The 26,530-nt window shown below is 37.5% G+C and overlaps 3 protein-coding genes, 1 long non-coding RNA gene and 1 other non-coding gene across 5 annotated transcripts; 1 reads left to right on the forward strand and 4 right to left on the reverse strand.

The window, feature by feature from the left end:
- Positions 1-730: 730 nt before the first annotated feature.
- On the reverse strand, positions 731-4,253 carry LOC132166076 (fasciclin-like arabinogalactan protein 17). Its single transcript, XM_059576832.2, has 2 exons — positions 2,815-4,253; positions 731-989 (listed from the first exon to the last, which is right to left on the reverse strand). The coding sequence occupies exons 1-2, from the start codon at positions 4,103-4,105 to the stop codon at positions 916-918; spliced, it is 1,365 nt and encodes a 454-aa protein (XP_059432815.2). The 5' UTR covers positions 4,106-4,253; the 3' UTR covers positions 731-915.
- A 5,278-nt stretch (positions 4,254-9,531) lies between these two features.
- On the forward strand, positions 9,532-11,358 carry LOC148587170 (uncharacterized). The gene is made up of 4 exons (XM_088513627.1): positions 9,532-9,864; positions 9,955-10,128; positions 10,225-10,335; positions 11,071-11,358. Exons 1-4 carry the CDS (start codon positions 9,532-9,534, stop codon positions 11,356-11,358), a joined length of 906 nt encoding a protein of 301 aa, XP_088369753.1.
- Positions 11,359-13,187: 1,829 nt separating this feature from the next.
- LOC132174163 (F-box protein At2g26160-like) lies at positions 13,188-14,514 on the reverse strand. Its single transcript, XM_059585858.2, has one exon. It carries the CDS (start codon positions 14,478-14,480, stop codon positions 13,284-13,286), a length of 1,197 nt encoding a protein of 398 aa, XP_059441841.2. The 5' UTR covers positions 14,481-14,514; the 3' UTR covers positions 13,188-13,283.
- An 8,978-nt stretch (positions 14,515-23,492) lies between these two features.
- On the reverse strand, positions 23,493-23,612 carry LOC132168345 (small nucleolar RNA snoR126). The gene has a single exon (XR_009438859.1). It is a non-coding gene; the product is annotated as a small nucleolar RNA snoR126 (small nucleolar RNA).
- A 336-nt stretch (positions 23,613-23,948) lies between these two features.
- Positions 23,949-24,618, reverse strand: LOC148587171 (uncharacterized). The gene is made up of 2 exons (XR_015911535.1): positions 24,378-24,618; positions 23,949-24,227 (listed from the first exon to the last, which is right to left on the reverse strand). It is a non-coding gene; the product is annotated as an uncharacterized LOC148587171 (long non-coding RNA).
- Positions 24,619-26,530: the final 1,912 nt, after the last annotated feature.

Here is a 26,530-nt window from a genome sequence, read left to right on the forward strand (position 1 = left end):
TAACTTTTTTACAAGTTGATGACACGTTTTAACATGTAATTGAAGTCATGTTAGTAACTAAAATTTTTTTTAACACCTTCAAATCACATGCTAAAACATGTCAAATAGTTGCAAAATAGTTGTAGGTCTGACATTTTGCATTTATCCCTAAAAAAAATGTTATAGGTACTAATGAATAAGTTTCACATAATTATGGTACTTATCTTTTGATAAAAAATTTGATACCCATAACATTTATCTATTAAATATAGTAAGTCACACTCCGGGACAAGAAATCTTAGCACCAAAATGCTCTAAATGAAAATCGAATTGAATTAGTTAGCTTATTGAATATCCTCTACTCAAGGGCATCCTATATTTTGAATTTTCATTGATGATGATAGATTGCATTTTTTTTTTTTTTTTTGCCTTTTTCACCATGGAGTTTCCATAAATAAATAAATAAATAAATTATACTACTAGCTACTTTCCAATAGGCTATCTTTTATTTTATTTTATTTTTTAATGTGAAAGGCTGCTGGGATGGTAAAAAGAAAAGGTTAGAAACAAAGTTATTTCATCATCACATTTTTTATTGCTTAAAAAATCCAAACTATAATAAAAAAAAGAGTGATAGTTATATTTAGAAAGATATGAAGTTAATCTATTCAAAAATTTTGCATGACATGAAGTTCAAAATTTGTTTTTAGCTCATATGAACTTCTATTAACTTCAATAAATTTGGTCATTAACGAACAAGCTTTTGACGATGATTTTGCAAACCGTCAATGATAAATACATATTAATTAACGACAATATTTGAGTCGTCGTTGATAGTTGTCACTAAAATAAAAAATAAATTTGACATTTTTCCTCTTTCAAGTTTCTTCTTAACCTATATATATAGAGAGAGGATCTTGGTTTTTCTCATTTCCTTCATTGGCACGTGGTGAAATGAGAATCTTGTCCAAAAACTTCAAGCATCCGACATGCTACTTCGAGCAACTTTCCTGTAAAACATTATCGTTAATAATAATAATAAAAATAATAATCGAAAGCTACATATTAACTTCTTTTGGTTGATCATGAAAGCAACTCTCCACCAATTAATAAGTGCTTAAAATAATCGCATAAATTAATCATCGATTTGTATAATTAATTAAAAATTAGAAGCATTTAATTCATGGAGATGGAGGGAATATGTGAGATCGGATGCAACTCTGACAGCCAGAAACGCCAAAGCACGAAATTAATTATAGAGGAAGATCTTTTTTTTTTTTTTTTTTTTTTCTTTTTTCTTTTCTTATTCTAATTTCTAATTTAGAGGAAGATCTTGTTATGTATAATTAATAGATGATGACTCATTTAATAGATGATGACTCATTTGATGACTCTTTTTTTTTTTTTTAAAATCAAATTACTGATAATTAACAATATCATAATTAAGGAAGACAAAAACAAATCATGTTGAAAATATATATATGTACGTAAAGACATGCATGCTGTTGTTACCGTGGGTTTATTTGGACTGAGAGTTGGTCAAGATTCTAAAAACATATTAAAATCTTATTATAGTTGGGCTTATAATAAGTAATTTGTAGTCTTGAATTAATACAAAATTTAAGTAATTTATGATATATTCTTCATCCTTTCAAAAATAGTAATAGTGTGAATCTCTACTGTGACAAATCATAGGACGGAGGCCGGGACGAAACTAGCATTTAGAGTTTGGGGGACAAAATTTAAATATCAAAAATTTTGAGAAAGTAAATTTCTAATTTAAAAAAAATTATAAGAGCATTTTTAAAAATAAATTAGGAAAAAATAGGGGCTTGGGAGGCCTAATTTATAAGCCCCCATTTAGTTCCGCCCCGGAATGGATGGATCAAAATGGAGAAGATTGTGCTTAAGAGAGAGAGAGATTGTGACTATCACATGGTAATGTCACGTGGATTACCACATTATTTTGTAAGTACACATGACATTTACTATGTCAACTATTAAACAATTAAATTTATTTATGTTTGATGCTGCAATGCCACATTAACCCCGACACTTTAATTTGTAAAAAATTGTAGTAAAAGTATTTTAGAATATAATGCATAATTGATCGTTGAATAATGCTATATACTTTCTCTTTTTTTGGTTTTTTTTGATATGTTATACAAGGGAAGAGAGAGGAGAAGTTCGAACTAGTGACCTCCGCTTTATGCTGTATACTAAATTCTTATCTCACTCAGTAACATTTTACAATAATAGAGTAAAATAGCGTTTGAATCGGTATACTATAATTATATTCAATAATACAAAGATAATAGTACTCCCAATTAACCTTTTAATTAATTTTAAATATTGAATAAAATTATAATATTTAGCATTTTTCTTAAAAAAAACAAAAAATCTAATAACTAAAAGTGAGATAAAATTCTGTTAGATTGAAGCATCGGATTCTTTGTATTATGTAATTTTAACCTTAGAAATCAACCTCCATCCGAAGGTACAACTGTAAAGATAAATGCAAAAGAAAAAGCAATTGAACCACAGCTTGCCGATCCCGGCCAATCCCCAACCCCTAACGGGCCCAACCCCACCAGACACAAACGACAGCAGAAACCAGAAAAAAAGACCAACTCTGACCCACCGACACAATCCCCCACACTCACCGAAATCCCAGTCACCCCTGCCGTCAAAACCGAAACGCCGAAACCGAAATACCACCGATACCACAGTTTTATTTTATTTTATTTTATTTTTTCCATTTTTTTGGTAAATTTAAAATTTAAAATTTAAGAAAAAAGAAAAAAGAAAAAGGAAAAGGAAAATTTGTGAACATACCTCTCCTGGGTTTGGCTACAACCTTAACGCGCGAAAAAGCAATGGTATCCTCAGCTTTGTTCTCCTGAACCGGAAACAGAACTCCATCAATCCCCTGCACCGAAATCCTCCCGTCCGTGTAAATATCGGGATCGAACAAGTAAGCTGACCCCTCGCCCTGCCCGAATTTCACCGACCCATCGGCCTCCTGAGCCACCACCTGCTGCGGCAATTGAAGCGTATCGTACTTCACTTTCCCGAACCGCCGAACCGCATTGTACATGCTCTCCTCCGTCTGATATTCCGGTACGATATGATAATACAGTATCTGCTCCGGCGCGCCTGGTTCGCTCAGCCGGTCCGTGGTCAGCTTAGCCATGGCCTCGTCGTTCGGAGCCAAAACGGTCAGCACGTAGCCCTCCGACACGAGCCTTCCCATTTCGGTCGCCAACCCCGTGAGGTTCACCAACATATCGGCCATTTCGCTGTACCCGCCGTACTGCAAGAGCGTGTCGATGAAGTCTTTCACTTGCCTCATACCGTCGAAGTGGTGGTGGGGCCCGCCGGGTCCCGGTGCCGGAGCCGGAGCCAAGGAAGGACCCGGTGCCACCGCGTAGTATATCGGAAGAACCGGCGGCGAACCGGGTTTGCTCTGTTTCTTCCACCGTTTCGTTCTGGGGTCGATTTCCGGGGCACCCTCCGGTTTGACGGCCGAGATTTCCCGGAGGCTCCGTCGATTGTTGAAGTCTTGCTGTACGGACTCGGGGATTACGAACCGTTCGATCCCGTGGATAACCCCGTCCGGACGGTTCACGGCGTGCGGGTGAGTCACCCTCGCCGAGCCCACAAACATCTCCCCGGAAGCCTGGCTTGTCAGCTCGAGCCGGTTGCGAGCCAGAGAGTCGTACGCCGGCAGTGTTGGCCACGTGTCGACGGAAACGCGTTTGGGGACAATGTGGGAGAGCAGGAGGGTCTGTAAGGAGCGGAGGTTTCGGGGCTCGAGGAGGAAGAGCTTGAACTCGCGCTGGAGCGCGTGGTTGACGGGGGCGAAGATGGTGAGGTTTTGGCGGCTCACCAACTCCTCCAGTGTCTGCAACAACGCCGCCTTCTCGACGAGCTCGGCGAGCTCGGAGTAGTGGGACTCCAGGAGGGCAACGAGGACGGAGTTGGAGTTGATTTGGGGGGAATGGGTAATTGGGTTCTGATCATCATCAGGCAATGCATGAGCAAAATTGCTGGGTTTGAGAGAATTGAAGAAGAAGAAGAGGAAGAAGAAGAAGATGAAGAAGAAGAGGTTGGGAGAGAAAACCATGGTTGGTGGTGTTTTGAAGGGGGAAATGAAAATGAATGGGTGAATATTAATTACTCATAGAGATTTTATTGGCTTCAAAGCCCAAACTGTGTCTGCTTCCGGTGTGGGACAGTTGGGGGGGATCCCTTGTGCTTTTGCTTCATAGAAACAGTTGGCGAATCTGACAGAGATGGGATTTTGAGTAAACTATATATATATAATTCGGTGGCGGGTAAAACGTTTTTAAAATGGTTTACTACTCTCCACTCCACGCATATTTCCCGCTCGTTAATTATTTAAGTAATTTGATTTTAATATTTTTTTACACTATTGACAAAAAATAAAAGGTCACTACGTTAGTTTATATTAAATATTAGATGTAATAAATTGTGCTAAAAAATAGCATTGCACTTTGTTTGTTTGTTTGTTTATATTTTTCTCCTTAAGTAAAGAAAAAGACGTCTCTAAGGGGTAGTTCGAATCTTCCTTCAGCCTTTTGTGTAGACAAGAAGTATTGCTAGTTACTATATTTTTATCTTACAATGCTAATGTGATAGTTTCAATCAACCTAAATCAATATTTGTTTTGGGAAAAAAAAAAAAAAAACATTCAAGAGTTGGTTGATACTGCTACATCAAATTTGTGGAATGAGTAATATTATTACACACTCCCACTCTCATATTATGTGACGTGACTTTTAAAATCATTATTTAATTTAAAATGAATTAGTATTGAATTTTGTGATCTTAAAAGGCATGTCGAGGAGTATGTATAGTATTCCTTGAAAACTACATGTCGAGTGAGAGGAGTGAGAGGAGGATTATTGAGTTAAACTATGAGCCATCTAATTGGAAGTCATATTCATTTTCCTTTAGGGCCCATGGGTAAATCGGAGGAGGGTATAAATGTCTGCAAAAATTGATTAGATAATTTTTTTTTTTTTTTAAAAAAAAAAATCAGAACTAAGATATTGTTTATTAAATCACAAACTTATGACTAGAATTCAATCCAAATTAAAATTAGTATAATTTTTTTTTTAAAAAAGTAATTTTTTTAATGTAGAAATTTCACAGTTAAAAAGAATAATAATAAATGCAAAATTAGTTTATGAAGTTGGCTTAAATTACAAATTGCTTACTATCGTATTAAAATGAACTCAGAGATTCATGGGATATGCTAAAACAATAATTTAGTCACGAGAGTCAAATTCCGTTAAAACATTTGATAAATTCTGTTAGGTGTCATGTCAACACCAGTAAAATGACAACACACATCTTACTTAATAAAAAAAATATAAATATATAAAACTAAATATATATTTTTTTTCATACCTCAGATACTAAGGGTGAAATGACGGTTACGGTAAGCAGTTATTGGAAAGCTAATTATCATAACCGTCTAAGCAAAATTAACCAGCAATTAGCGGTTGGTAACTCTAATAACTGCTAACCGCTTTTTAAAATAAAAAAAATCAAAACGATGTCATTTCTATAGTAATACGCTATTCATATGGACTAATTTTGTATTCATTAAAAAAAAAAAAAAAAAAAAGAGTGAGAGAGAGAAAAAGTATTAAAGAATGGCATAGACGAAAACGTGGAGACAAATATATTTTTGTGTGGGGGTGAGAAGGACATTGCCGGGGGCTTCAAGCATGTAAAACTTGTAAGTAAAGGACAATTCTTTAGGCATTTTTGCAAGCTTATTTGGAAAGCCAGCTTGCAGCGAGCACAAATGCCTTCCATTTATCGGGAAAAAAGGGGTAATGTAATTATTGTTTGTCTCTACCAAACCAAACCAATCATGCGTCATGGCAACTTTATAAAGTCTTGCTCACAATTAGTAACCCCTTATCCAGAAAAAAAAAAAAAAAAAAGGTAAAGGCAACCCCTTTATTTATTTATTTATTTACTTTACAAGATTTTTTTTATTTTTTATTTATTTTTTAATTGACTTCACCCCTTAGGTTAAATTTAGGAAAATGTTTGGATTATGCAACTTTTATTACAACTTCTCTATAAACTTTTGTGACAGTTCCGTCTCATATTCAACCATAATCCTATATATTCAATCTTGAGACTTCGACAACTTTAACCACCACCGAAACCTATCGCTACGGTCATGCCACCACCAGCTATCACATTTGCGTCACCACGAAAATGCAACCACCACACCAAACATTCAGGGCGGAATTAGATGTTTTAGTTTGGCGGCGGGGGGCAATTTTTTTTTTTTTTTTTTTTTGAGGGGGTAAAAGTAATTTTTAAGGTCTATTTATAATTTTTTTTTTTCTTTTGTAAAAGAAATTTTTTTTGGGAACTACCTTAACCCTTTTTTGGGGGAGGGGGGGGGGGGGGGGGGGGGGGTGGCTGCCAACTATAGGACCTTGGTAAGGAATAAGGTCTCAACCTGCAATTTTTTTATTTTATTTTTATATACTATTTTTGCTTAAATTTCAAATGGATTACTTCGAATTCATGGAATTGCAAAGTTAAGAGTTTTGTGCAAGCTAGATTGTGGGTTTTATTGATATGGAAATTTTTTAACATTGTGATATGAATTGAAGAAATTTCCCTAAAAATATTTTTCAAAATAAAACATTTTACGTTAAAAAAGCCTGAAGTATTCTTTGAAAAGACTAGAGCACTTTTAAAAGACTATTTCCATTCATGTCTATTAATGCACATCATTCGTTGGGCACATTTCCTTTCAAAATCTCATTTAAGTTACTTTTCAATGGTTCCAACTCAATTGATTTTAATGTAATTTTTTTTTAAAATATATTTTATATTTGATTTTCAAATAATTTTTTTTTATTTGTTTAGCTTAAGTGCAATTTGTTTTGTGTTTTGCTTACTCTAATGAGTGATTAATCATTTTTTAAAACTCAATGAGCCATTTATAAAAACCTTAAACCACAAGAACTAAAAAAATGCATTTATCCTTTAAAAAAATTAGAGGTGGAAAATGTCTTGTGATAGTAATTTTAGGCGTAGGAGCCTAAGGAAAACTGAAGATTAGAGCCATTCGACTAAATTAAAACAAGGGGAAAATCATTATTGTATTTCCTCTTTTATTTTTTATTGGGTACAATTTACTTAACCCCCTCAAACTACTACTTCAATGATAACAAACTATCAATTGCGACAATTTACCCCCCAAACTACCAAAACAGTGACAATGTACTCCGAATTTTAACAAAATAAAAAAATTAACCTTACTAAAATGAAAATAAAAATACTACAATTTAATTTTTTTTTCAAAATTTTAAGGGTATTTTTATCTTATTGAAAAATTTAAAGGGGTAATTTCATCATTTTGTTAGTATTGGGGAGGGGGGGTACATTGTCATTGTTTTGGTAGTTTTGAGGGTACATTATTGTAATTGATAGTTTGAGGAGTAGATTGCCAATAGGACGGTAGTTTAAAGGGGTTAAGTGGACTTTATCCTTCATTATTTACTTGCTGTAGCCCAAGTTCCATTCTTAAAATTATCTTTTTATGTCTTTTATTTTGTATTTCAACATTAAAACATCAACAAACTACCCAAAAATACAAAATACTATTTTTATTTTTATGTCACATCACAATAATTTTTCAAATCAAAAACAAAAAAACACCCCAAAACGCACATTAAAAAAAGGTGTATACTCAATATAATGATCCAATAGAAATTAATAGTGAATATAGACAAGTATTAATTAAGCATGATAACAATAACAACTATATAAAAATCATAATCACGACATGTTTTTTTCTCTCTAGGCTGTCATCGGAGACCTAGAGGAGGAGTTTCTTTTCTCTCAAATTCCTTCCGGAATTGTGAGGGGCAAAATCTGTTGCTGGAGAAAACAAAACCGATCCACCAATTCGTAGGAGGATGGCTGAAGATCTGACTTCGATGTCGAGGAATTTCACGCTGACTGAAGAGGAGGAGGCGGTTGATGAGGTCCCAGAGGAGGAGTTCATTAACATTGGGAATAAGGGTCGAGCCTGTCTTGTGGGGAGATTAATGTCTGAACGAAGCATTGGTAAGGAGATTCTCAAAGCAAAAATGATAAGGAGTTGGATGCCAACATGATCGATGGTTTTCAAGGCGTTGGGGAATAATATTTTCCTCATCGAGTTTGAAAACTCATAGGACAAATCAAGGGTGCTGGAAGGCAGGCCTTGGACTTTCGAAGGTAGTTTATTTTCTGTACTGGATTTTGATGGCAACTCACCTCCTTCCGAGTTACCATTCAACATCGCCTCTTTTTGGGTAAGGATGTTTAATCTCCCATTGGCCTATATGGGGAGAGCAACTGGCGAAAGATTGGGTTCTTATCTTGGAGAGGTGGAGGAGGTGGATACGAACGAGGAGGGAATCGGCTGGGGCAAATATCTTCGGGTGCGAGTCGAACTGAACGTGCGTAAACCACTTCTTTGTGGCAGAATGCTAAAAGTTAAAAACAAAACTCATTGGGTGGCTTTTCAATATGAAAAGATCCCTCGGTTTTGTTTTTCCTGTGGTGTGGTCTGTCATGGAGTGTCGGGATGTTCAAAACGGAACCATCTGAAGGATATTGGGGAGAAACCGAAGAAGGAATATGGTCCTTGGCTAAGAGTATCGTTCCAGAATCGCTCTAGGGAGGAAGAGAAGCGCCAGACCAATTTTTTTCCCACATTTTCGGGGAACAGCACGGGTTGGGATTTCCATGGATTCCGGTGGCCGGAGGAGCGTTCACGGCCGGGACGGGGATACCGTATGGAAGAAAATGATTTGAGTGGAAATCAAGGGGAATCAATGCAAGCAAAAGGGGAAAGAAGTTATGGCATTAATGGGGATTCGATGGAAAAAAGGAATATAACGGAAAAACATTATGAGGATAGGGATTCACATATTGCAGCTGTGGGAAAGAAACCGAATTTGGAAGGTTTTAATTCGGGGAGTGGCGCTGAAGTTACGCCCATTTTTGAAGAGGATATTAATAGTGGGGAGGGGGTTACGTCCAAGGCTTCAATGCATGCGTTGCATGCTGAAGGAGTTAATTCTTTTTTGGGAGAGGACATTAATAGTGGGGAGGGGGTTACGTCCAAGACTAAAACGCAGGTGGGGCATGCTAAAGGAGTTAATTCCTCTTCTGGAGACGGAGCCAAGTCAGACAAAACAGCGGAAGTGGTGGGATTATTGATGAAGTGACGTGTTAATTGGCAAGTGGTATGCGGGTCCAAGCTGAAGGAAAGAAAAAACAAGGTCCCATGAAATGGAAAAAACGTGCAAGACTGGTGACTTTACCATCACAAACTTGTCTGGAAGGGGAATCCAATCCACTGGCGGGTGTTCGCAAAGCGGATGGGCTAGCTTTGCCGGAGTTGAATGAAGTAAACAGGAAGAAAGGAAAATGGGAAGGTGCAGGAAAATGTGACAAGAAGGCGGCAGCTGTTGCACAGCCCTGCCTGGAACCATGAGTATTTTAAGTTGGAACTGTCGGGGGCTTGGGAACGCCCGAACAGTTCGGGACCTTCACAGGTTGGTGAAGGAGAAGCACCCCAGTTTAGTTTTTCTGATGGAAACTAAACTGCAGGCCCATCGGTTTGATTCTATAAAAATACGGTTGGGTTTTCACAGTGTTTTTGTTGTGGATAGCGTTGGTCGCAGTAGGGGTCTGGCACTCCTATGGAATTCAACTGTTTCAGTTGAAATTCAAAACTATAGCAAGCGTCACATCAACGCTATAGTGATAACGGAAGGATCGGGCCAACCATGGAAGTTCACTGGTTTTTACGGCCACCCGGAGGTGGGTCACCAGACTGAATCCTAGAGTCTTCTACGTCATCTTCATTTGTATGATCCAATTCCATGGCTTTGTTTGGGTGATTTTAATGAGACACTAGAAGATGATGAAAAATGGGGTGGAGGCCATAAAGCTAGATGGCAGATGGAAAACTTTAGGGAGGCTCTAACCACATGTCGGTTGGAGGATATGGGTTATGTGGGACCTGACTCCACTTGGAGCAACAAACAAGCAGGGGGTCTTTTTGTTAAGCAACGGCTTGACCAGGTATTAGCAAACTCACGGTGGCAGGATTTTTTTCCTTTCAGACAAGTTGAAATTCTATCATCTTGCTCCTCTGATCATGCTCCCCTGCATGTCTAGTTCCACCGGAGATGGGAAAAAAGAGTTGAAGCCCAGGAAATGTTCCGATACGAGGTAGCTTGGAATAAGAATGATGTGAATGGTGTCATTAAGCAAATATGGAGGGTCAAGGTTAGAAACTGTGGGTGCTGGGCTCCAATTTTACGCAAGCTGAAGAAGAGTAGCGGTTCACTACTCAGATGGAGAAGAGTGCACCGGGACCCAACGGAAACTGATGTGCAGCAAAATATGGCAACGTTAAAAGATTTACATTCAGGGCAGGGGAATGGGACCTACAACGCATTTTACAACTCCAAACAGAAACCCAGAACCTGATGGAACAGCTGGACATGAAATGGAGACAGAGAGCAAATGAGTGCTGATTAGGGATAGAAATTCTAAATACTTTCATGCATGTGCATCCCACCGACGGCAAAAAAATTGAATTCTTTCTATTCTAGATGGTGAAGGGGTGAGACGGGATTCCCCAGTGGGCATTGAAAAGGCGTTTGAGGAGCACTTCACAAGTATTCTTACTTCGTTGGGTCCTCGGGGGATTGATGAATGCATCCAAGTGCTGCCAAGGAGGGTCTCGGCAGAGATGAATAGCCGCCTGCTGTGTGAGGTGATGGGGGAGGAAGTAAGCCAGGCCCTTTCTCAAATGGCTCCCATGAAGTCACCGGGCCCAGATGGATTCCATATAGCTTTTTATCAAGACCACTAGAACCTGATGGGGGAAGAGAGGTCTTGAGTTCAATGCTATCACTTGAAGAGCGGATTGGACGTTTGAAGGGGGTCCCAACCTCTTTTAAAGGCTTGAGGATAAATCACTTATTTTTTGCTGACGATAGTCTTCTTTTTTGTAAGGCTACTGAACAAGAGTGGAATTGCTTGGAGGGGGTCTTGGGGGTTTATGAGGAAGCGTCGGCGCAACGGCTAAATAACGATAAAACTTCTGTCTTTTTCAGCCGAAATACAGGCCAAGAAAGAAAAGATAGAATTTTGGAGGTTGTAGGAGTTCCTGATTCACAAAGATTTGATACTTACTTGGGGCTTTCGGCGTTGGTGGGCAAGTCAAGAATCCGGGAATTTCAGAGCCTGATAGAAAAGGTGAAGAAGAGGTTGTCAGACTGGAAGACAAAATTTCTATCTTAGGCGGGAAATGAGGTCCTAATCAATGCAGTGATCAAAGCCATACCATTTTATAGCATGAGCATTTTTTTGCTCCCATCAGGATTGTGTAAGGAGCTTAACAAATTGATGCAGAATTTTTGGTGGGGTCACAAGGAGAATGACAAGAAAATACATTGGATGAGTTGGGAGAGGATGAGACGTGCAAAAAATCTGGGAGGTTTGGGTTTCCGAGATCTCATTTGTTTTAACAAGGCTCTCCTAGCGAAGCAATGTTGGTGCTTAATGCAATACCCTGACAACTTGGCAGCGAAGATAATCAAAGCTAAGTATTACTCTACAGGGTCATTATTGTCAGGAAAATTGGGGAGTAAGCCGTGATTCGCCTAGAGGAGCATTTTGATTGGTAGGGAGTTATTTGAAGAAGGAATATTTTGGCGCATTGGCAATGGGACATCAGTTTGGATCAGGGGAGATAAATGGATTCCCCTGCCGATAACTTACTCCACACAGACGTGCAGTTCACTTATTGGGAAGGACGCGTTGGTAGCTGAGTTAATGGAAGAAAACCCGGTGAGATGGAATAGGCAGTATATATTCCAGCACTTTGGTGAGGAGGAAGCTACTGCGATTTGTAATCTCCCGCTGAGTTGACATCACCATGATGATGATAAGATGATTTGGCATGCGACGAATTCAGGAGAATTTTCGATAAAAAGTGCGTATCACCTCGAGAAGGAAAGACAAGAAAGATTGAAGGGAGAATGCTCTATGGGGGTGAGAACGCAGGCCGTATGGAAGATGATTTAGGGTTTGAAGATTCCACGTTCAGCCCAAGTGTTTCTGTGGAGGGCCTGCAACAAAATTCTTCCGACAAAAGATAATCTTAAGCAGCGGAGAGTGGTTGAGGATGATATCTGCATTTTCTGTTGCAGTGCTGTCGAAACCACCCACCACATACTTTGGGACTGCCCATCTTCTCAGGACGTCTGGTGTGTTAGTGGTAGCAAGCTCCAAAAGTGTAGATTAGGTGGTGATAATTTTTGTGAGCTGGTGGAATATCTTATGGGGACGGTACAGAGAGAAGATCTGGAGCTGTTTGCTATGGTTGCTAAAAGAATATGGAATCAATGAAATAAGGTGGTGCACGGGGAAGCTTTTTCACACCCTAGCGTAATTGCAAAGCAAGCCATTGATCATCTCCAGCTATACCGCAAGGTAAATGAGAAACATAAGGACACTCCTGTTTTGTCACGACCGATTCATCAAAATTGGGAAGAACCACTGGAGGGGAATTTCAAGATTAATTGGGATGTTGCTATAGCAGAAGGGGAGAAAAAAATGGGAGTGGGGGTTATTATAAGAGATGAAAAGGGAAACACCATGGCAGCATTAAGCTAAGCCAACCTGTTATGGCACTTCATGAACCAGTCTCAGTCGAGGCTATGGCCGCTTTACGGGCTGTGGAGTTCAGCAGGGAGGTGGGAATAAATGACTTGCTCCTTGAGGGGGACTTGCTGCAAGTGGTGAAGGTGATAAGTGATCCCCAAAAAAGCTGGCTACGATACGGACAGATTATTGATGATATCAAATGGGTACTGGGGTCTCTAAACAGATGGAATATCAGGCATGTAAAAAGAGAGGCTAACTTAGCAGCCCATGGTCTAGCCAAATTTGCAATTAGGATTTCAGAAACTCAAGCATGGTTGGAGGAGTCTCCTAGTTGTATCTCAGATGTTCTTTTTTTAGAGTAGATGGCTCTAACTTTGTAAGGCTTAGGCCGGAATTTCCATTTTTCTTTGAATGAAGTGTTTATCATTTCTCTCAAAAAAAAAAAAAAAAAAAAAAAATCATAATCATAATCATTTAGTAGATTATCATACTAGTGTCATACAACTTAATGATACTACTAATTTTACTGCCGCATTATTGAGTTGTACGAGCTTCCGCTATTTTCCTTGAAAAGTTGGCTTGATCCACATTGGGTGGGACATTGATTTTGGAGAAGACGGAGAATTTAATACACAATGCCATTGAAAGCTTCTATCTCCCAAATAAAAGATGCCCATGTCATAAGAAGTAGGAGGGTAGACACCTGCTGGGTGAGTATTATAACCAGGTAAACAACAATCAACAAAGTATATGGAATTCGGATTGCATCCAAGGATGTCTGAAGCAGGAACATAGGTGGAAGTATTGTCATCCAAGAACAAGGCTCCACCACCAAGAACATTAGGGTCTCTTGTTTCTACCCACTTTTTCTCCCCATCCAAAACTAGTAGCTTGAAAACATTGAACCCTATTGTCTCCACACGCGGTGGCAATTCATCATTAATAACTACTAAAATCCTTACAAACTTTAGTATATCTTCATCATCAGTTGATTCCACAAGATACTTCTTATTCAGATAAGAGGCAGTGGTATAGCAGTTAGTTGAAACCATATTCAACTTGGGAAAATTTTCACTAATATCAAAAGTTTTGACTGCACCAAACGCATAGAGGGCATAAAACAAACCTTTGGAATAAATAACATCCATGATATACTTGTTTACGATGTGGGTCCATCCTTTATCACCTGGCTTAATGAAAGCCAATTTTTTAAGACCACGTCTATCGCTACAGATGACCATGACTATATAATCATCAGGAGCCACAACAGGGTCAATTGACAATATAACCTTCTGAATATCATACCAATGTACATGAAAAACTCGTGGGAGGCAAATAATTCCATCAGAGCAAAATGGGTTTGATAGGGTGATGACAAAATTGTTATCAACAGTAATCAACCAACCATGTGAAGAACAAAACCATCTGTCATTACCATTTGGTATGAATGATTTTAACTCATATGTCTTGTCTTGGTGGCTGATATTGTGTACGCTAATTGTAGTTTCTCCTTCTATAGACGGATGGGTGTGAGTTAAAAATAGTAATGGAGGTTGATGAAGAGAAAGTTTGTGACGCCTCTCCCCGTAGTAGTTCTCTAGGGCAATGGCTTGCCATGGCATGCAAACAGCACTAAAGCAAACATAATCTGAAAGTGTTATTAACCTGTCCAAAATCAAAACAAGAAGGTCGTCCGAAAGACATGCCCAATTGGATTCCAGGTCGTCCGGAAGACATGCCCAATTGGATTCCATTGAAACTGTTGTAGTACTGTTTGTTCTACTCTGGTTTGTGTTCAATAAGAGACTATGGCCTAAATCAGAGATGATAATTATCAAATAATGTTACCAAACATATATATAAAAACAAAATGGAATTTTCAAGTAACATCCACAAACCCAAATTGTGAGCCAGAAAAGAGAGAGACATGTTATGAAATTAAAAAGAATAATAAAAAAAAAAAAAACCTCAAAATTGGTGTCATGTTTTTAAGGCTTAGCATGTGTGTGTTTTGTTGGCTTCAAAGATTAATCATTTTGTTCTTCTAAACTTGGCAAGAATTTTGCCTGATTTTCAGATAAAATATTTTTATAGAGAAATATCCCCTGTAATCTTTTTCTTTATTCAATTAAAAAAAAGAAAAAAAAAGTCCCGTTGGAATAGATTTTCAACTTTGATTAGTACAACAATTTCGTGCATACAAATTGCAGCTTTCCGTACAAAAACACAAAATCTTTTGATTTTCTAAGGTTAATTAATTCAAGAGAATTCAACAACTCAGAGTCAAGAAGACGATGAAAAAGACACGAGAGCCAGATACCTGGAGTAGTTGAGCGGAGCCTGGTTTTCTTAGTTGTTTTCCAGTTTACTCGTTGAAATCAATTTTCCTTAATGAACTTAACAAAAACATGGCTTTTACATCGTTTATATATAAATGACATTTTTTTTTATTTACGTCATTTAATTACTATTCATCTCCAGTTCAAATGAACTGGATAATATCTAGTTAGTTATAGTATAAGGGTATTTTTGGAGTCATGCTATCAGGCTGTGCCACAGTCTGATGTGGCTTTATTAAAAAAAAAAAAAAATTGTAGAAAAATCTCTCCCTTCCTAGTCCAGTTAGATTTTTTTTTGGGTTAAATTTTTATAAGTTAATATTTAATTTCTAATGCCTCAAAATTTATTTTTTGATTTAAAACTAAAACCTATGGGTGGAAGGTTAACCCTTTAGGGACGGTATCACTTAAAAGGGATTTTATCATTCTAAATTTAGTGCTAATACCTCAAGTTTGAATTTTCCTTTAATATCTCTCTTCTCCAAATAAAAAAAAAAGAAGAAAAAGTCGTGTATGACGCTTGGCTGCCGCATGACAGCCGAAAATCTCAACTCGTATTTTTGTTCTCTAAAAAGTGAAAAGATAAAAATGCCACTTCACTATAACTGACTAGATATTATCCAATTCAAATGAACCGTAGAGGATCATATTCCATCATATCGTTAATAGACTTCATTTGAACAGTAAACAATATTAAATTAAGAATCAGGTCATTTGAAATTATGTTGGAGAGGTATTTTTGTCTTTTTACTTTTTGAGGGGGCAAAAATATCCCTCAAATATAACTAAGTAGATATTATCAATTTCAAATGAACCGAAGATGATTCTAATTCTCATGGTTGGAGTTAAATTATGAGATTTTGATCTTTAATTTGAAAACAAAAAATTAATCTATGAGATATTTAAGGAAGGAATTTTCATTCTTTTAAAAGACCAACACAACGTACATCTAGTTAGACTTTTGGTGTGTCAAAAACTTCTTAGGTCAATAATTCAATCTATGCATTGAATATGTAAGAATTTGAGATAAATTGAAATTAAGGCTTTCCAAAAGAAGGCGAACACTTCTCATGCGACTTTTGTTGCAAATTTAATTTTAAATTTTTTTGAAATAAATACTTAGGTAGCACGACACGATTAGGATTCCCTACAATTTTTTAAAATTGTAGATTCTCAAATGACGTAATTTAGACAATTTTTAGGAATCAAAAGATTCAAAACGCTTGAAAAAATGTTATTGAGGTAACCAAAAAGAAATTTCATCAAAAAAAGCTTTCTTTTCACTTTTATAGAGATGCTTATTCTTCATGAAATCAAAAGACAATTTTTAATACAAAGCTTTTTTAAAACCAATAAAGCAATAACCTGATGAAAATATGTTCAATTCTCAACTATAACATACCACATTTTTAATAGGTGACTTTTTCCAAGCATTTTGATGATTAAAAATGGGACAAAGTTTTTGAGGTAATCAAAAAAAAATTTCCTCTAAAAAGGCTTTCTTCTTCGTGAAATCAAAAGACAATTTTTAATACAATTTTTTTTTACAAGAAAGAGATCCAGCAATAATCTAATGAACATATGCTAAATTCTCAACTATAACGTACCACATTTTTAATAGGTGATTTTTCCAAACATTTTGATAATTAAAAATGGCCAAAATTGCTTAAACCCGTATACACTTCATTCCATGCGTTTTGAAACACTTGCTTCATATTTTAAAGGATATTTATGACTTAAGGCCTAGCTTAGTATGATTAATCGACAAATATTCATTCCATGCATAAGTAATCGACAAAAGGGCAAGATATGCCGCAGTCCACAAATACAAAGTATGCATCAAAGAGGCTATAGTATTTTCCATGGAGCTCTCTAAGTTTTCAAAATTCCTATTGTTTCTCTCCATAAGGTTCCGAAAATACAATTAGGCACCATTTTTCACACTACAACACTCCTTGTCCTTCCAGAAGACCACCAAGCAGCACACAGTTCAACAGCTCGTTCAGGCATGACCCACGCCAACCCAAACCGGCTAAAGAGCACACTCCACAAAGCAAAAGCAATATCACAATGAAGAGGTAGATGATCGATAGACTCTCCCGCTTTCTTGCACACGCAACATCTATTTATGACCATAGGTTGCCTTTTTCTGAGATTATCCGAAGTAGAGAATTTTTCCTAAGGTCGCCGACCGCACAAAGAAAGCCGCCCTTGAAGGAGCCTTCATCCGCAACACAATCTTCCATGGAAAAACTCTCACTTCAGTGTTTGTCGGTGCGCCAAAGAATGCCTATAACTTCTTATAAATAAAATATATCTGTCTGTAGCCATCCACCTGTGATCTCATTTTTTGAGAAGGAAAATTTCGAATTCCTCAACACAATTCTTCTATACAGATAATAGTCAAGTTTGTGATCTCGAATTGCTTGGAACAACCTCGTGCCGTAAACAACACTAGAAATAAATGGAAGGTTAAATATATCAGCTTCTACAGAGATATTGCAGTCAACAAATTTTAAGCTTGGTATACAACTTTTTCCTTCTTAAGGAACATACTTACACCGCAAAGGACTACACAGGGGAAAAATAAAGGGAAGAGGTAAAGCTAAATCCCTAAATACCCTGCTTATCATGATGTGGTGGACACAGATTTTTTCATTTCAAAGGAAATGAAGAAGAGCTAACCCTTACTTTACAAGGGTAGAATAATCATTTCACCTTTTTTTTTTTTGGGACAATTCTACTCTTGTAGAAAGGAAGACCGGCTCCTCTTAAAGAATCTATGGATGAAAACAACTCTAGAAAATTTACAAGCAGTTGTGTTTTAATCAGCAAGTAGAAATGAATGCTTCTCAAAGAAAAATTGATGAGATTGTTTTCTATGTTTTTGACTCGATAGCCTTTGATTATTTTGACCAGAATGATGAATTACAGGAAGAAATAACAAGCACTTTGCTCCATCAAATGTTAAGGAGTTGGATTAATTAGCTAACCTTATGTTAGTCATGCCTCACAAAATCATGGGTTCTATTTGCCTGCCTCTGTTTTTCTAATCGCCACCACCAAGCTCTTCAAACTTCTAAATTCTGTTAACTAAAAATTTTCCATGCAATTAATGAAACAAAAAGAAAAACAATTAGACAGTACTGATAAAACGAAGAGAAATTTATTAGACAAAAAAATATATATAAAAATTAGAAACCATGCATATGAAAGAATTTGAGAAAGTTAATAGGAAAAGCAAGAGGATCGTATTTATAATTAAGAGCATTTGTTGGTCCATATAAAAGAAAGGGAGGTACGCTTCGCAAGCCGTCTTCTTAAGAGAAAAATCCGCAATTAAAAAAAATCCCATACTTGTTAAAAATAAAAGAAATTAAAGAACTTGAATTTAGACAATATAAAACAGACCCCATTTGATAAAAAATGAACCAAACATTTAGAAAATGAATTAATTGTCATTTACAAGTAATTCTAGGTGCCTACTTGTGTCTTACTTGTATCCCATTAAGTATGACATAATTAGGCCACCTAGAATTACTCGTCATTTAGCTAACCTTCAAGCGTTCATGCCTCGCCTCACAGGATCATACATTAATCTATTTCCTTCTTGTAATTGTGACCCAAATATTTAGTTAAAAAAACAATTCCATGAACCTAATGACAGAACCTCATTACAATGTCTTAGCTCCAATTCGTGTACAGCAGGAGCTCTTGTGAGTGAAGCCACTAGCCCGCATTTATGAATCTCAAGTTTTTGTTAAAGAAGGAAGATGGACAGGCAGCCCTCCTCTTAGCTTGGGCCATGAATCAATATAAAGCTTAGGGCTGGGCACTGGTCGGTTCGGGGCAGGTTTGTCCTTTTTTTTGCCACCCGACCCGTGCCCATCGGGTTTGGTAAAACCCTACCCGTTACCCGGGTTGAAGGCACTAAAACAGCCGGGTTTCGGGTAGGACGGGGCGGGTTGCACGGTGCGGGTTTGTCGGGCGGGTCGAGTATTTCTCTTCTTTAGAATACCAATTGTTTACCATCTTTTTCTTCTTCCTACAACTCTGCAATTTCAGTTTTACATCATTACACAATCCAACTCCATTTTAATATATTCATACAAGAATGTCAAAGAAGAAAGAAATGAAAATGTATTGCATCTAATCAATACAATCACACAATCGTACATACCAAAAACCAAACAGGTGCCTTAGTTTTCTGTCTTCCTAGAGAGAGAGGGAGAGGGAGAGGGAGAGGGAGAGGGAGAGGGAGAGAGAGAGAGAGACAAACCTGGGATCGGCTTGGTTAGTGCTCCGGTACTAGAGGGAGCGGCGAGAGAGAGAGAGAGAGAGAGGAGCTGCACCGGCGAGAGTGACTCTGAAAGAAGAGCTGCGATTGGCCTGAATTTCTGAGAGAGGAGACTGAGAGGCTGAGACAGTCGCTAGACGGCTGGAGGATTAGAGGAAGAGGCGAAGAGGATATTAGGAATTTAGGGTTTTTTTATTTTAAGCATATTGGGATGGGGCGGGTACCCGTCTCTTAAAAAATTCTATTCCCGCAGACCGACCCGACTAGCACGGGTCTAATTTTTCCCAACCCGTATATGCCAAAAAAAACCTTAAATCCGGCGGGGCGGGGCGGGTTGGTCGGGTTGGGCAGGTTTTTGTCCACCCCTAATAAAGCTCTTCAAGTTGAGGAAAAGTACCACCTTTGTTTTCAGCAGCACCAGAAGAAGACCATTCCTCCCACTTCAATATTTGCTCAAACCTAAGAACTTTTAGGGCTCCAAATGGCTTAACTGATGAAGAATCACTACCATAAAACTCACAATCTACTTTAACAACTCCTTCAAACCCAACAACAGAGAGGTTCTACAAAGAAGGTAGCTGTCCAAGTGGAGGCAATTTGAGACAATGTTTACAGTTTTCTAGGCGAAGGAATGCTATATTAGAGAATGAATGATGCCCAACCCAATCCGGAAAACTTTCAGCGCCATAGTTGTTGATAGTGAGACTTCTCAAGTTACTATGAGGCTGAAGATTGTCAAGCACAGATCTTTTACATTCTAAAATATAAGTATCCAATGAATTCCATTCCAACACCAACACCAACTCCTCAAGGTACTTCTTGTCTTTCAAGCATGCTTTCAGAGCATTGGTAGGAGATAAAACATTTTGGAGCTCTGAAATAGAAAGCTTTCCTCGAAGATTTGCAAGTTTCCCCAACTGTTCAATGCAAGCCTCACTAGGTTTGCCGATGATAAATTTACTAAAAGTTTGTAGACATTTTAGTCTACCCAATTGCATTGGCATCTCCGTTATGACAGTTCCGCTAATATCAAGATGACGCAAGTAATGAGTTTCTGCATATTTCTTGGTAATGCAAAAAGATTTTTACATTCTGATAAATTCAATATTTGCAAATTGCACAACTTACATAAGGAATCAGGCAACCTTTTAATTGCAGTGGAAGAAAGGTTCAAGTAATGTAGATGTTTAATTTTTCCAATTAATTCAGGCAACTCAATCATATTTTCGTAGTGAGATAGAGACCGCACCCGTAAACATCTTAGCTTTGGCAATAAATCAAGTGGTACTCTTTTTGTTAAGTAAAAGCTCAAATATTCTGGTGGCAATTTTAATGGCAAGAATGTGCGCAACCGCTTAGCCTCATAAAGAGCCTCAAACTTCTTAAAGGTATCCCATTTTGTTCTGAAATACGACTTTTGTTCACAATTTCATTAGAATGGTCAACCTGCAGTCTAAACAAAAATTTTTGGAATACACCTTTTGCCATGTCGTTGACAAGATCATGCATTACAAAACAAAATTTATTGCCATTTGACTGTTCCAACAATGATCTAGATGCCAAAGCAAGAAAGTAATCTTCACCAACCTCTTTAATTCTTTGGTTTCTAGTTTTTTTTCTAAACAACCTTCTGCCATCCATAATAAGATTATTTGATCTTTTCCAAAAACATAATCTTTAGGAAATACTAAACAGTAAGTAAAACATTGCTTTAAATGTGATGGAAGATATTTATAACTTAAACTTAAAGCTAGAAGAATATTTGTCTTGTCAATTGGCACTCTTCAATATCCTCTTCCATTCATCAACATCTAGTTTAAATTGTGAGAGACCCCCAATTGTCTTAGCTGTTAAAGGTTGGCCTTCACACTTTTTTCACAATTTGTCTACTTATTACTTCTAGCTTTGGACGTGCATCAGAACTATAATCGTGGAATGCATGTTTTGCAAATAATGACCAACTATTTTCTTCTGCCAACTTTTTTAGATGATGAGTTGGAATAGTGTGCATGATTGATGCAACAGCTTCATTGCATGTCGTTACAATGATCATGCTTCCTTGTACCCCTAGATGGGCTGAGGGTGGCTCGCGCGGCCACCCCAATGCATGGGGGTGGCTCGCCGGCCACCCCAGATGGGCTAGATGTGGCCTACACGTGTAGGCCACCTCCGCCCATGGGATGGCTCGCCGGTCACCCCAAATGGGCTGGGGGTGGCAAGTGGGGGATGAGGTGGCCACCCAGCCATCCCATCAATTTTTGTTTCTTTTTTTTTTTTTAAATAAAATTAATTTTTTAGGGTTTAGGTGGAATAATCTGGTGTAATAGTGTTTTTTCCATAAAACTTAGGTTTATTCTAAAATTCTAAGGTGTCACTTGATGAGTGGTGGGCACAAAGGGATGGATTTACACCACCTCCTTATAAAAGTCGCTCTCAATGTAGTTTTATGTTTCTTTCCTGAGTACCATAACATAGTCCAACTGCTAAAAAAAACTATAAAACAGCATCATAAGAAAAAGTAAATCAAACAAGAAAGAAGGAACAAGGTAACATAATTGCTTTAGAAAAAGACAGAACAATCACCAAGGGCACGACCGACCTTTCACCATCAAATACTCATTCAATCAAGACTCCATTGCTTCCAAAAGTCTCCCAAGGACTTGGATTAAAAAAAAAAAAAGTATCCCAAGCAGAAGCTGCAAGACAAAAGTTTCTTGCAATTTTTCCTTCTAATGGTTTTTGCTAGTTTGACAGAAATTATATCAATCAGATCCCATATATATGAAGAAAGCAGGTGCAACGGATACTATTTTGGAAAGTGGAGAGGAATTAACATTAAGTCTTCTTTTCTCTTTTGTTAGTTTTGGACTTATGAAAGCACTCAGCAAAACTGAAGATGGAGAACTTGATATTATGAAGCCATTGGAGGATCTTACAATTTGGCCCATTCAACACTGAAGAGGTCAGTGTGCTAATAATTTCGGTGTTGGGAAGGAGCATTTATCATTAACAGAGACAGTAGAGCACAAAAACAGTAATGGGAGGCAACAAGCTCTCTAGTTGATACATTCTCTTCCAATTAAAACAATCAAAATTACTACTATACAATGATGACTCCATCATTAAGAAATGCGAAGGCATAATATCTAAAAAAACCTCTAAAATCAATGGAAGATTTTAATTTAACTGAGTAATAGCATAAAAAAAGGGTCATTTCAACATAAACGACTCAAAACCCAACAAAAGTTAATTTGGAATTGACCTGCATCGTTTAGCCAAGACATAATGTCATCCTTTAATTGTTGTGCACCGAACTAAATTCAAGATCCCAAAGAAGCAGAAAATAACATAATAGAAAAATAAATTAATCACACAAGACATCAAAATTTAAGTGGTTCGACTTAATAAGCCTACATCCACTAGATACGACGATTTAGGATAAATTCACTATCAAAAGATAGAGTACAAAAGAATAGGAAGAAAATCACTTAAAACACAAAGGCTAATACACTCGAATCCCACTCTCACACAAAAGAGAAAAAAAAAAAAAAAAAATTAACAAAGAAAGCTCTCTTCTTCTCCAAGTGCCATAAGGCATAATAAAGTGATAAAACCCTAGTGATGTTGCAACGATTTTTCTCCACCGTCAAAATGGCTGAATCTATATCCTTTTATAAGCCCCAACGTGTCGCCACAAAACAAATGATCTTGATTTGGCACCACAAAACAACTTCAACAGGTCGCCACTAAACTTTGAGAACCTATAAATCAAAAAGGAGCTAAATGACTATAGCAGCATATAAATATTTAAGGCTTGGCGTGTGTGTTTTGTAGGCTTCAAAGATTAATCATGAAGTGTTTGTTAACTGCAGCTTTCTTCTATTTCATTTTGTTCTTCTAAACTTGGCAAGAATTTTGCCTGATTTTCAAGTAAAATATTTTTATATGTTTTACTGAGGCTTTCTATGGAGAAGAAAATATGTGTTCAACATATATATATAATTTCTAATGTTTCATATAATTGAGAATTCACAAAGAGGAATTCTCTCATAATCATCGTCACGTCCAATCCAAAACGAAGTACCAGAAACACACGTTCACGCAATGACACAATGAACTAAAAACTCATAAAGGCTCAGACACGCACAAACGCAGTCATCAGAGAGCAGCACGCATGCGTGCAGTTGCTCTTGGTCCACTATCGAACAACATAACTCAGAATCGAGAAATGTAATTTATCATCATAGCCTCGTATTTGTCAAAATATTGAAGATTAATTCGAAAAATGCAAAATAAGCCACAAGAATCAAAGCAGAGGAAAGACTCATGAACAAAAACACCCAGAGACAGGTATTGTAGATCTACCAAAACCTTGATTCGAACCGAGCATTTATACATTGACCGGAAAAAGGTTGTGTGTAATGACATCACTGTTCCTCATTTTTGAAAGTCTTCTCAACAACCATGTCCAAAGAGAAGAAGCAAAGGGTAAAATATACATCACAGGAGATCACAACACAGTGCCAGCCATCAGCTTTAGATGGAAATTATGATGGTTGCTCCATAGGTTAATATAATAGTTCACGTTCAAAAAAATCAAATATTAGTATTTTTAGAATAAGAGCAATCAGCATGTATAAAATTAAATTTGAACATCAATCTTTTCATCATAATTATTGAGATAATTGTGATGAAAGATTCCTAAATTCACGAAAAATATAATCCCTATGATTCACAAACAATCATACATGAAATGTATTTCATCCAATACAAACTCTGCTAAATGAGATGATAATTAGACACAACCAGCATAGATCTTTGGATATTTAGGCCGCTCTTTTACTGCTGGATCTACCAAAAATAACCTGTTCCAAGAATAAATATCACGAGATGGAGTAAATGAAAAGGGATATGCTACTCAATTTTCATAAGATTGGAATACATTTTTACACTCTCAGGACCAAACCAAAGAAAATATATGTTTGGAACCCTAGAAAGTTGACGAGAAAATTGACCTTGCTGCAGATGAAGAAGTTCTTCCTAGTTCTGCAGCCTTTCCAGCTGACGGTGATGCCTGAGAGATCCACCACGCGCTTTGTGCAGGTACGCGAACTCGCTCAGCAGGAGACAGAGAGGAGAGAGAGTCGCAAATTCCATCTCCTCTTCTACTATGTCAATAAGGCATCAGTGGCAGCAGAGGTGAGACCGAGAGAGAGAGAGATGGGAGAGTTAAGTTGTGCGGCTGAAGAGAGGGAGAGAAGAAGCCGAAGTGTGTGCCTTAGGTTTTTTAATGGGTCAGACGGATGATCCGCATGTCAAACGGGTCGACCCGTTAAACGAAAATAAACGGGCCACAGAAAAACCCTAAAAATGCAAATTCGTCCACTACTTTTACAAAGTCCTTCTGTGTTCGGATCAGGATCTCCCATAATACTGTCACAATTGTTCATTAGTTTTTTCTAAAAAAATTTTTGCCATTCAATTTCATCAAATAGCTACTAATCTATCACGTGTTCCACTAATAATAAATAATAAAATATTATTTATTTTTTTTTAAAAAAATATAATATTTATTAAAATTAAAAATTAAAAAAAAGCCTGGAATTTTGGCTGAAGGCACCCCCATGACCTTAGGAGGTGGTTTGGCCACCTCCCATGACCAAAACCCAAAAATTAATTTTTGGGTTTCGGCCTTAGGGGTGGCTTCGGCCACCCCCAGGGGCCGCTTGCGGGTGGCCGAAGCCACCCCCGTGGCCTTAGGTGGTGGTTTGGCCACTCCCATGGCCAAAACCCAAAAATTAATTTTTGCGTTTTGGCCATAGGAGGTGGCGGAACCACCCTTATGGTGAAGCCACCCCCAACTGACCCTTAGGGGTGGCTGAAGCCACCCACGTGGTCTTAGGGCGTGGTTTGGCCACCCCCCAAAGGCCAAAACCCAAAAATTAAATTTTTGGGTTTTGGCCATGTGGGGTGGCCGAACCACCCCCAACCGGCCCCTAGCGGTGGCCGAAGCCACCCCCGTGGTCTTAAGGGGTGGTTTGGCCATGGGAGGTGGCCGAACCACCCCCTATGGCCATGGAGGTGGCTTCGGCCACCCCCGACCGGCCCCGGGGGTGGCTTCTGCCACCCCCATGGCTTAGTTGGGGTGGCCGGCCACCAGAGTTTTTTAATTTTTTAATTTTCTTTTTAAAAAATAAATAATATTTTATTATTTATCTTTAGTGTGACACGTGGCAGATTGATGGCTGTTGGATGACATTGATGGCCAAGATTTAAGAAAAAACTGATGGGCAATTTTGACAGTATTGTCGGGAATCCCAATCCTTCTGTGTTGAGGGCTTCTGTGACTGTGAGGGTTTTGTAGGGGAAGGATTTGGAAGACGAAGTGTGTTCCTTAGGTTTTTGAAAAGTGATTAAGAGTTAATAACTGGCCTTGTAAGTGTATAATCGTAATAATCACTTGATAACTGGCCTTGTACATGATTAAGAGTTAAAGTGGTTGCGATTGCGATTAAGAGTAAATAATTGCAATTGTTTGTACATTCATAGTTTAAAAAAGACATTAACACAATTGATAGTTTGAAGGGAATATCGACAATGTGGGATATGTGTAGTTTTCCTTTTATTTTCTTAAGCACCCACATCTCTTTGTAAGAGTCGCTTTGAAAAAGACCAATCTTGTACGAGTAGCATTTCTCAAACTTTATTAAAGCATGCAATTCTAGCCTACGTTTAGGGCGAAACTAAATTTTAAGTTTAGAGGAACAATTTCTTTTTCTTTTCTTTTTTAAATAGAGGGTAAAAAGTTAATTATAAAAACATTGTGTTTCACCCTTGCGGCCTTGCCTACATTGTCATCCTTTAATATTCTCGCATATATTATATGTTGGGGTAATTTCACTTTAAACTCTTGAATTACCACGCAATTTGATAAGCTCCTCAAACTTTAAAACTTCTAAATTTGAACTCCTGAACTTTCAATTGCAGTAAATTTGAACACGTTCGTGAGATTTTAAACGTTAAAACTAAAAAAATGACGTTTATACCCCTGACTTTTTTATAAAATTTCAAATTTACCCTTAATTCTAAATTTTAAAATAAAGTTTTTAAAAAGAATTAAAATCAGGGATATTTTGGTCTTTTTAGGGTTTGCCATTAGAAGTTTACG

This window comes from Corylus avellana, chromosome 2, assembly GCF_965113065.1.
Source record: "Corylus avellana chromosome 2, dhCorAvel1.hap1.2, whole genome shotgun sequence".
NCBI classification, from domain to species: Eukaryota; Viridiplantae; Streptophyta; class Magnoliopsida; order Fagales; family Betulaceae; genus Corylus; species Corylus avellana.